Source organism: Peromyscus eremicus, chromosome 2 (assembly GCF_949786415.1).
Source record: "Peromyscus eremicus chromosome 2, PerEre_H2_v1, whole genome shotgun sequence".
NCBI classification, from domain to species: Eukaryota; Metazoa; Chordata; class Mammalia; order Rodentia; family Cricetidae; genus Peromyscus; species Peromyscus eremicus.
Genome location: NC_081417.1, coordinates 137,471,339 through 137,481,762, shown reverse-complemented (window position 1 = coordinate 137,481,762; position 10,424 = coordinate 137,471,339). Strand labels below are relative to the sequence as shown.

General features: G+C 57.0%; 2 protein-coding genes across 3 annotated transcripts; both read left to right on the top strand.

Annotated features, from left to right (window-relative positions):
• The first annotated feature begins 377 nt into the window (after positions 1-377).
• Tekt2 (tektin 2) lies at positions 378-3,981 on the top strand. 2 transcript variants are annotated; one of them, XM_059256120.1, is made up of 10 exons: positions 378-454; positions 1,141-1,346; positions 1,437-1,562; positions 1,717-1,922; positions 2,346-2,489; positions 2,572-2,686; positions 2,804-2,911; positions 3,146-3,289; positions 3,456-3,535; positions 3,687-3,981. In XM_059256120.1, exons 2-10 carry the CDS (start codon positions 1,191-1,193, stop codon positions 3,898-3,900), a joined length of 1,293 nt encoding a protein of 430 aa, XP_059112103.1. In that variant the 5' UTR covers positions 378-454; positions 1,141-1,190; the 3' UTR covers positions 3,901-3,981. The 2 variants fall into 2 exon arrangements, with proteins under 2 accessions (XP_059112103.1, XP_059112104.1); XM_059256121.1 differs by lacking the exon at positions 378-454 and adding an exon at positions 469-668.
• A 419-nt stretch (positions 3,982-4,400) lies between these two features.
• Positions 4,401-9,588, top strand: Adprs (ADP-ribosylserine hydrolase). Its single transcript, XM_059256119.1, has 6 exons — positions 4,401-4,626; positions 7,070-7,166; positions 7,430-7,637; positions 7,718-7,902; positions 8,214-8,314; positions 8,784-9,588. The coding sequence occupies exons 1-6, from the start codon at positions 4,401-4,403 to the stop codon at positions 9,146-9,148; spliced, it is 1,182 nt and encodes a 393-aa protein (XP_059112102.1). The 3' UTR covers positions 9,149-9,588.
• Positions 9,589-10,424: the final 836 nt, after the last annotated feature.

Here is a 10,424-nt window from a genome sequence, read left to right as displayed (position 1 = left end):
TCCAGCCCTCCTCCCCCCACACTAAAATACCAACCAGATCTCTTTTCCAAAGTTGTGCTCTCTCCAAAAAAAAGGAAAACCATTTTTGTTTGTATGACCCCAAACACTGGTAAAATTGTTGAGCAAAACGAGGTCAAAGGAATATGTGTTAGATGTATGCCCAAGGTGTATTTTTTGTTACACCATCCATTTCTGGAAAGAGACCCTGGGCGCAAAGCGAGCCTGGGCGCGAGGCCTTTCCTGTACCTACGCACTATCCATACTTTTAAAATCTTGTCAGTGTAAACCGTTGATCAAAACTAAAATGTCCAGTTCTTAGATCCTCAGCTGGAGCTCAGGTGATAGCGCGGGCCGCAGGTGACGCCACGAGGAGGGGGGGCGGTTGCTAGGCAACCAGAGACGCAAACAAGAGGCGTTCCCAGACTACCGCACCGAGGGCGAGCAGGAAGAGGAGGTGAGGGGATTGGGGCGGCAGGAGCATCCTGTGACCGCCCTTCTAACCCAGACCTCTGGCCGGTGTATTGATTGAAACCCCAAAGGCGGAGCCTGTGCAGGGGAAGGGTCCTGCTGGGACCTAGACTCTGACCTCAGCTCCTCCTACCCGGCGGCCAGCCTGCTCCTCCTCCGTACCAGGGCGGGGCAAGGGACCCAGCGCCCTCCCTACCCAGGTAGCTGGTTCCAGTCTGGGTTCGCCAGGCCAGTCATACCACCCTGGAAAGGCAACAATGCTTCTTCTCCCAGATCCCCCGTGGGTGTGGCCCACAGCCTGGGAAAGAGTGACTGTTGGAAGTAGGGGTGGAGACAGGATTAAGGGGTATGTTTCCTGCCATCCCTTTACTAGGCATTTGGTGCCTCCTAAACACACACACACACACACACACACACACACACACACACACACACACACACACACACACGGGCTCTCTTCTTTCCTTTCCACGCCCCTGGATCTGCAGGCTCCAGGGTTTTGTGTCTGAAGATGGACCACTGAGGGAATAAAGCTGATTGCTAATACCTCACAGGAAGTTGAGCTGGGGGCTGAACTGGAACGCTTCCCAGCAGACTCTGGCTGCAGGAAAGGGCTTAGAGCCAAGAGGACAGGATCTGGGTCCAGAAAGGCACTTTGCTTTTCTTCTGCAGGTGGTGGTCTGGAACAGGCCTAAGGGTTTCAGACCCTTGGCTCCTTAGCCATGGCTACACTCAGTGCCAAGCCCAGCCAGCACTACCAGCTCTCCGACTGGCGCACCAACAGCTACCTGTTGTCCACCAATGCGGAGAGGCAGCGGGATGCTTCCCACCAGATCCGCCAGGAGGCCCGGATCCTTCGCAATGAGACCAACAACCAGGTTTGGGGGGGGGGGTGTCACTCAACCCCACGGGCCATGGGAGGTCCCTCAACCACAGACACCCATTTTATTTGGTTCCGTCTCTTCCAGACGGTATGGGATGAACACGACACTAAGGTTCGCCTGGCAGAGAGGATCTGTACTGTCAACCGGTGGAAGGAGATGCTGGACAAGTGTCTGACGGATTTAGATGCTGAGATCGACACCTTGACACAGGCAAGGAGCTGGGCCGGGTACCAGCAGGTTCTGATGCAAAGGCCCTTCCACCCCACTTGCAGATCTGGGAAGCCACACTCCCCTCTGCCTAGGTCGGGATAGGAACGGTCTCACAGTGCATCAGCCCACCCATCCCTGTGCCCGTCCTTTCTAGATGAAAGAGTCTGCAGAGCAAAACCTGCAGGCCAAGAACCTGCCCCTGGACGTGGCCATCGAGTGCCTGACCCTGCGGGAGAGCCGGCGAGACATTGATGTCGTGAAGGACCCTGTGGAGGAAGAGCTGCTTAAAGAGGTGGAAGTCATTGAGGCCACCAAGAAGACCCTGCAGCAGAGGATCGACCAGACCTTCCAGCAGCTCTGGTGAGGCGGAGAGGGGCCTGAGCACACTCACATGCACTCGAGGCATCGGGGGAACGTTGGATGATGCTTTGTGTCCCTCCGGGCCTTCCGGTGGAAGGCACTGGCTGTTTCCAGCAGCTTTCCACTGCCTCCTCCTTGTTAGGATCCCGTTCTAGTAGCCATCGTTCCCTGGTTGAAAGCACCCGCGCTGCCCTCAGCACCTTATTGCAAGTGTGTGTGCATGCATTCGAAGCCACGTACCCATGCTTTGTGTCTGTGAGACACTCGTGAGGTTGTGCAGCTCTTTGTCTTGGAAACAGCGGCACCTGCATTGTTACACACACACACACACACACCCCCACAACCCCTCAGTATCCTCACAGTCCTGTCAGGGCTGCATCCCAGAAACCCACCCACTGGCTCCAATGCAGTCTTCTCCCCCAGTCTCCTGCAGGAAATCCGGCAGCAGCTCAACTCTGACCACCGAGACAAAATGGAGACGCTGGACATCGACAGGGGCTGCCTCTCTCTCAACCTCACGTCTCCAAACATCTCTCTGAAGGTTAACCCCACACGCGTCCCCAAAGAGTAAGAAGCGGATTTCAGTCGGCCCTTCCTCCCCGCCTTGGAGGCCACACCCGTAACCCCGCTGTTTTCCTTGCCCTCACAGCTCCACCACACTCCAGCAGTGGGATGAGTTCAGTAGGTTCAACAAGGACCGAGCCGACGCAGAAATGAAAGCAGCCATAGAGTTGAGGGAAGCCATTGCCCTAACCATTGCTCAGGTGACTGAGCCCAACTCACCCTGATCCTTCCTTCCCCACTGACCACGGCTTAGCCTTTCCCCTGACTTGACACCACCCACCCCCCCCCCCGCCCCCTCTTGCGCTCTTTCCATGCAGACCAACAATGAACTTGAAGCTCAGAGGGTTACCACAGAATTTGCCTTCAGGAAGCGCCTTCGGGAGATGGAGGGTGTGTACAGTGAGCTCAAGTGGCAAGAGAAAAATGTGAGTCTCTCCCCGCCACCACTCCCCTGTGCTGTGAGGCAAGGCCCAGGTGCCCTGCCTGCTCTGAAGCTCAGAGTTGGGGCCCCGAGTGCGTGCGTGTGTGTGTGCGTGTGCGTGTGCGCGTGTGCGTGTGCGTGTGCGTGTGCGTGCGCGCGTGTGCGTGTGTGTGTGTGTGTGTGTGTGTGTGTGTGTGTGTGTCTTGCTGGTTGGTGGAGAACAATATGTCTGCCGCAGACCTTGGAGGAGATAGCCGAGCTGCAGGAAGACATTCGGCACCTGGAAGACGACCTGCGCAGGAAGATAATGAACTTGAAGCTTGCACATACCCGGCTGGAGTCCAGAACCTACCGGCCCAATGTGGAGCTCTGTGAGGACCAGGTACGAGGACCCCCAGCGGGGACCGCCCTCCCCTACTGAGGAGTCCTCAGTATTCTCCCTGCACAGGTTCCTGGTGGAGCCAGCCTTCTGGCCCTGGGCAGCCCCGAGGCCAGCTGAAGGGCAGTGTGGTTGGACCGCAAGTCCCATCCTGCCCCTCTGCCTCCAGACACAGGGTGGCCTCAAAGACGAAGTGCACCAGTTGGAGGCAACCATCACTATCTTGAAGCAGAAGCTGGCCCAGACACAGTAGGTTTAGAGACAGGGCAGGAAGGGTGGGGACAGGGTCCAACCATGGGACCTTACTGCCTGCTGGTCCCTCTGGGCTTTAAGCTGGTGAAATGATCTGGCCCTCGAAGCCTCATACAGGGCTGTGAGCTTCTCGATGCCTCCTCTACAGGGACGCTCTGGACGCCTTGTGCAAGCACCTGGCCCGGCTGCAGGCTGACATCGCCTGCAAGGCCAACTCCATGCTGTTGGACACCAAGTGTATGGACGCCCGGCGCAAGCTGAAGGTGCCGGCTGAGAAATTCGTGCCCCAGGTGGACACCTTCAAGCGCACGACAAACCGTACACTGAGTCCATTCAAAACCTGCCAGCTGGAGCTAACCTAGCCTTGGTGGCTGAGGGAGGAGGGAAGGTTGGGTGGGAAGTGAGGAGGGGGCAGTGAACTTTAAATAAAGATGGAGTTCTCAGGCCAGGTTCTTCTCTGCTACCCACGAGGGTGGCTGGCAGAGTGAGACGCTCCGCTTGGGGGACAGGGTGGCCTAGGCTTCGTAGGGGTCAAGAGTCCAAAGCGACAACTTTGGAGTAGGCAGTCTTCTCGTTCAGGGTCTTTTGAAAAGGTCCCCACCCCACCCCGGACACTTTAGGGGGCTGTCGGCCCGACTCGTGGCGCAGTTTACAAATGGGATGGTAGGGGGCGCCAGAGCGAAGCGTGCGCGAACCGCGGAGCGCTGCGGCGCCGAGCCGCTGGGTGGCGCCGTAGGGTGGGGTGGGGACGCCACGCTGAGACTCCGGGCCACAAGGGGGCGCTGTGGGGAATAGCGGGGGGAAGGGATGACCGCGGAGGCGGCAGCGTCGGCGCCGGAAGTGGCGACCAGCCCGCGCGCGGATGGCGGCGGCGGCGGCGGCAGCAGCGATGACGACGGCGGCGGGCGGCGGCGGGGCCGGTGCGGCCCGCTCTCTCTCGCGCTTCCGAGGCTGCCTGGCGGGCGCGCTGCTGGGAGACTGCGTGGGCGCCGTCTACGAGGCCCACGATACCGTCAGCCTGACGTCAGTCCTGCGTCACGTCCAGAGCCTGGAGCCAGACCCGGGCACGCCGGGCAGCGCGCGGACAGGTGGGCGGGGCACCGCCCGCCGGGTCCCCACACCTGGGCGAGGGGGACGAGGCTGCCGAGGCCGAGGGTCCCGCGGCGGCCAAGTCCCGAGTGTCAAGGCCCCTGTGACCCGATCGGTTTTCCCCAGCTCTCCCGGTAGTAGGTCTCCCGCCGTGTCCCCGGTCAGAGCGCAGGCCTCGCCTGCAACCTTGGCCAGAGCCGGAGCCCACTCGTCCGGTTCCGTCGTGGCCTGCTTTCTCAAGCTGCTGGCCCGATGTGGGCGTCGGCGGGCACTGTCCCCAGCCTGTGGAGATACGTCCCTTCCCGTGGCTTGCGTAGGCAGCTTGTCGTCCGGGTCGGGGTCCAGATGTCAGCAGAGGACTCGGTTCTTCTTGGAGAGCATGTAGAGCAGTGAAAGGGGGCCATCGTCAGGTCCCCGGAGGACACCCTGAAATAAGAGGCGTTTAGAGGTGGGGGAAGGACAGGTCTGCTCCGAGAGGCAGGAAGAGTGTAACGGGACCGAGGGAAGAATTTCAAGATGGAGGGCACTGGTGTGCTACAAAAAAAGTAGGGGTCGTCTTGACCCACAAAGCCATGTCGAGTGGGTTGAGGAAAACACGGGGAAGCGGACGTTAAAGGAAGCAGAGATGAGGCAGAGACAACTATTTTTGTTTCATTATGGTTTGGTAAGATGAAAAGGGGGGCATGCTTTAGGTTGAGTGGTAGCTGGGACCCTGTGGGTGCAGAACACCAGGTTTAGGAAGTGAAAAGAGCTGGCGTAACTGAGGAGTCCCGAGGAAGTTCTGGCCTCAGGCGGTGCAAAGTCCAGGAGCTCAGCCCATCTGCTAAGGCCTGCCTCGTTCCTCTCTGCCCTGAGATTGCCTTTGTGGGATGGCACCTTGACAGCCCTCTACCCCCCACGTGGCCCCAGTCGCCTTGCAGTAGACGCTCTCCTTTTGCTACAGTCCCAACAAAAGTTGCAACTTGAGTCTGGGGCCTGGCCCTAAATAAGGAAGTGGTGATAAGAGATGCATGGCTGATAGTTACTGTCTGATTAGGCAGGAGGCAGTCACAGGCTGGGACTGAAGAAGGTGGCTCCCTCAGGAAGATCAGGGCACAGCGAGCAAATGGAGGGAGAACAGACACTGTTCCCCTCACCCACGGGGGTGTGACTGAGGATAGACTAGGGCAAAGAGCAACCCCTCACCTCAGTGGACTGGGGTGGCCTTTACCTTCGACCAGACCAGGCTGGGGGAGACTGGGAATTCAGTTACCGCTAGAAGCTAGGATGTAGGGGCCACCAGAGAAGAAGGAGGAAAATGGAGTTCGGGCTACATGGAAGGGGTAGACAGCTATTTGCGGAATCAGGAAGGCACCCATTAGGAGAGTCTATTCTCTGTAACTGTCCTCTCTCAAGTGAGGCCAAGTCATTGTCCCTAGCAGGTTAGTGGCCTCTCTGCGTATGGCATGTTAGAAGTACCAGAACATAACTGAGTATGGTGTCATACACCTGTGATCCATCCCGGTACTGACGAGGAAGAGGCAGGAAGATCACGGCCAGTTTGAAGCCAGCCAGCCTCATCTATACAGTTCTAGGCCAGACAGAGCTACACAGTGAGGCCCTGTCTCAAACACAAAACTAGGGGCTGCAGAGATGGCTCAGCAGTTAGGAGCACTGGCTGCTCTTCCAGAGGACCCAGGTTCGATTCCCAGCACCCACATGGTAGCTCACAACCACCATCTGTAAGTCCAGGCTCAAGAGCTCTGACGCCCTCTTCTGGCCTCCCTGGGCACCAGGCACACATGTGGTGTACAGACATACATGAAGGCAAAAATACCCATACAAATAAACATTTTTTTAAAGGAGGAGGGATTCCAGAATACCTGCAGCTAGGGGGGAAGGAGATGAGGTGGGTGGAGATGGGGAGCAGCCCTAGCTGGAAGGACTTGACCTAAGTGCACGGATTGGTCTTGAGCTTGTACAAGGGAATCCGTGAGATGGACGGTGGCAAGGAAGGATGGGACCTGGCTGGGAAGGTTTGGATACCAAGCCCATGAATTGAGACCTCTTCCTGAAGGCAACAGACAGCTGTTTTGATCAGGAGACTGAAAGGAAGAAGGTAACATCTCACTGAAGAATTTGTGGCAGTGCTTAAAGCCTGCCCTGGAGGTGGGGAGCGGTACAGCCCAGGCAGGCCATATTGAGATGACGAGTGTAGTGAAGGGAGAAGGGAGTGGAAGGTTTCCCTTCAGAAAGCAGCAGGTGTCATGACTGTTGTGGAACAGACAGTTGCTGAAGATCCCAAGGCTGAAATCTGAAGAATGCCTAGCTTGCAGGAGGAAGGGGTAAGAGGTCACAGCAGGGTCATGGTGGAGATCAGCTGTGGGACCACCAAGAGAAATAAGTGGGCATTCTACCAGAGCCCTGGGGGTTGCTCTAACCCCACCACCCTCTTCCCTGCAGAAACATTGTACTACACAGATGATACTGCCATGGCCAGGGCCCTCGTGCAGTCCCTGCTGGCCAAGGAGGCCTTCGACGAGGTGGACATGGCTCACAGGTGAGGATGTAATCCTGGCATGAGGCCAGGCAGGCAGTGGTGCTGCACCCCTCAAGAGGGGAACAATATCTACATACTCAGCACCCTTCCCTCAGCAGGACCCTTTCCCAAGTCTGACACCAGCGCCCCGAGCTAAAATGACAACACAGTTGATACAGGCGTCCTAGGCACCTAGCACCTCCCGTTCAACCCAGCCCGGTCTTTTCTTCTAACTACGAGAGGCATCTCGGAAACTCTCACTCTGCCTTCTTTCTCTTCACCAGGTTTGCCCAAGAGTACAAGAAGGACCCTGACAGAGGGTATGGGGCTGGAGTCATCACCGTCTTCAAGAAGCTCCTGAGCCCCAAGTGCCGTGACGTCTATGAGCCTGCCCGGGCCCAGTTCAATGGAAAGGGCTCCTATGGCAATGGCGGTGCCATGCGGGTGGCAGGCATCCCACTGGCCTATAGCAGTGTCCAAGATGTACAGAAGGTACTGGGCAGGCCGGTCACAGACACCCCTTCCCCAGCTGATCTCTAGAGACGTGTGACAGTGGCTCCTCCTCTCCATAGTTTGCCCGGCTCTCGGCCCAGCTGACCCATGCGTCCTCCCTGGGTTACAATGGTGCCATCCTGCAGGCCCTGGCTGTGCACCTCGCTCTGCAGGGTGTGTCTTCCAGTGAGCACTTCCTCAAGCAGCTTCTGGGCCACATGGAGGAGCTGGAAGGTGATGCCCAGTCGGTCCTGGATGCCAAGGAGTGAGTATGGGCTGCAGCTAAGACTGATCCAAGTCAAAGGGTGTGTAGGGCAGGGGTAGGGTGTCTGGCATTGCTGCAAAGCCAGATCTTCCTGTCTTCACTGGGAACTGAACGGAGTGGTCGGAACAGGCCCCTCAGCCTCTGGATTCATGGCCCTCAGTGTCCCGGAGAACAAAACGTCTCAGTTTCTCTCCCAACGCTGTTAAGGCATGTGCACCTGGATGGGACCTGATGTCCCCAATTCCTCCTGAGTCTCTTCCCCTGCCTATGTTTCTGCTCACTCTGACCTCTGAATCGCTTCCCAAACCCAGGTTGGGTATGGAGGAGCGTCCATACTCCAGCAGGTTGAAGAAGGTTGGAGAGCTGCTGGACCAGAACGTGGTGAGCCGAGATGAAGTGGTGTCTGAGCTAGGTGAGTGGACCCGACTACTGTGTACCCTGGCTGACTTCAGAGAGGGCTGCTTGAACAGCTAGAGCCCCTCTGTAGAGCCTCTGGCGGGGCTGTGAGCATGGTGCCTGCAGCCTTAAGGATCAGTGTCCCCAGAAGCGGCAGCTGGTTGGCCAGTCTGTCCGCCAGTGTGATCAGTGTGATCATGGATGTTAATTTACCTGGTGCCTGTGCCCTGGGCTCTGTGAGGAGTACTTCACAGTGACCCACCTCTCAGCAGCCCTGGGAGAGTGCAAGAATCAAAGCCAAGAACGGGGCTAAATGGAACCTCGCCTGGCCACCAGTAGGCATGGTGGGTCCCCCATAGTCTGGCTGTGAGCCTGAGATCTCAGGCATGGCCCTGCACAAAGCTGGGGGTGCTGGCTCTTGGCAGATGGCAGGAAGCCTGTGGCAGGGAGGCAGGTCACGTTCCTGTGCTCCGGCTTTCCCACAGGGAATGGCATTGCCGCCTTTGAATCTGTGCCCACCGCCATCTACTGCTTCCTGCGCTGCATGGAGCCTGATCCTGAGATCCCCTCCACCTTCAACAGCCTCCAGAGGACTCTGATCTACTCCATCTCACTTGGTGGAGACACAGACACCATAGCCACCATGGCTGGGGCCATTGCTGGAGCTTACTATGGGATGGAGCAGGTGCCAGAGAGCTGGCAGCAGAGCTGTGAAGGTTATGAGGAGACAGACGTCCTGGCCCAGAACCTGCATCGGATCTTCCAAGAGAATCTGAAGGCCCCAGCTCCAGCGGCCTCGTCAGGCCCATCAGGACCAAGGACAACTCAGATTGCAACAGAGTCCGCTTAAGCTGGCCCTCCTGCCCCAGCATTCCTGAAGGGCAGGCTGAGGGCACCCTTGGGGCTGGAGTCTTAGGATGGTCTGTGGAACGGTGAGGAACTGGTGCCTTCGTGGAACTGCAGGGCTGTATGACACCCCAAGGTCCTCGGAAATCTGAGGGGTCAGGGCAGTTTTATTTTGGAGGAGTATTTGTGTGGCATACTTTTCCATCTGAGGCATAGGACTTCAGAAGGTGGAAATGACTTGTGGGCATATCATACCTCCCTGTTGGGTTTTAACCAATGTGACAGGCAGCTGCTTGTTGGACTGGACAGAGCCCACAGGTTGTGTGGCTCTTGAGACTGGCATCTGCATCCAGCCCATCCATTGCCAACCTGGCCTGGCGTCTCTCTGGAATGGGGCTCCTTGACAGCTTCTGGTGGAAATCACAGCAATAAACGGTTTTTTTTTTTTTTAAATCCCAGCATATCCCATTTCCGTTTCCACTGGAGGATTCTCTTAAGTCGTGACTCCCTGCCTGGAACAGGGACCCTGTAGAGTACTACAAAGTACCACCTTTGACGGTAGTAGGGTGTCACCCCAGGTATCCCAGCGGACTGTGTTATATGCCTTCTGTATCTCAGGGTCCAGGCTGAAGGCCTTGGCTTGCAAGGAAGGATTGTACAGCATCTGTTATAAAGGACAGTTGAAGGTGGGGGTGGGGGTGCATACTTTTAATCCCAGCACTTGGGAGGCAGCGGCAGGCGGATCTTTGTGAGTTCGAGGCCAGCCTGGTCTATGTAGTGAGTTCTAGGACAGCCAGTATAAGACCCTGTCTCAGAAAAAAAAGGACAGTTGAAAAGACATCTCACAAACCATGAGTATGATCTCTGAGCATCCTTCCAGGTTCAGCGAAGGGACAAGCATGTGCAGTGAGCTCAGTGGCTGGCCCGAGGCTTCAGGAACATCAGGCAGTTGGCTTCCAGCCAAGATGCGGTTCTATCAGCGTAGGCAGATAACAGGGCATGGCTTTCATCAGGTCTGCTGTCCCAGATCCCCTGAGCCAAGGACACAAGCATGCTGCTACTATGCACGGCAAGTTATGAGCAGGTGCTTTCTGAGCAGGTCAGCCACCCCTACCCTGTCCTCAGCATTGAGCCCCGTCCTCGGGATCAGAGATTCACAGTTTCATTCATAATTTGTATCAGATGTTGTAACATGGCCCTTGGGATCCTGAGCCAATTGTCACGCTCCACTGCTCCTGAGAGCTTGCAGGAATGTTCCAGTAAAGTTCAATCAGTCTCCA

Excerpts from the sequence above, each read along its gene's own strand:
- Adprs (XM_059256119.1), top strand. The coding sequence starts at position 4,401 with ATGGCGGCGGCGGCGGCGGCAGCAGCGATGACGACGGCGGCGGGCGGC. Across the intron at positions 7,638-7,717 it reads GTGTCCAAGATGTACAGAAG|TTTGCCCGGCTCTCGGCCCA; the intron begins GTACTGGGCAGG and ends TCCTCTCCATAG. Across the intron at positions 8,315-8,783 it reads TGAAGTGGTGTCTGAGCTAG|GGAATGGCATTGCCGCCTTT; the intron begins GTGAGTGGACCC and ends GCTTTCCCACAG.
- Tekt2 (XM_059256120.1), top strand. The coding sequence starts at position 1,191 with ATGGCTACACTCAGTGCCAAGCCCAGCCAGCACTACCAGCTCTCCGAC. Across the intron at positions 2,912-3,145 it reads TCAAGTGGCAAGAGAAAAAT|ACCTTGGAGGAGATAGCCGA; the intron begins GTGAGTCTCTCC and ends TGTCTGCCGCAG. Across the intron at positions 3,290-3,455 it reads TGGAGCTCTGTGAGGACCAG|ACACAGGGTGGCCTCAAAGA; the intron begins GTACGAGGACCC and ends CTCTGCCTCCAG.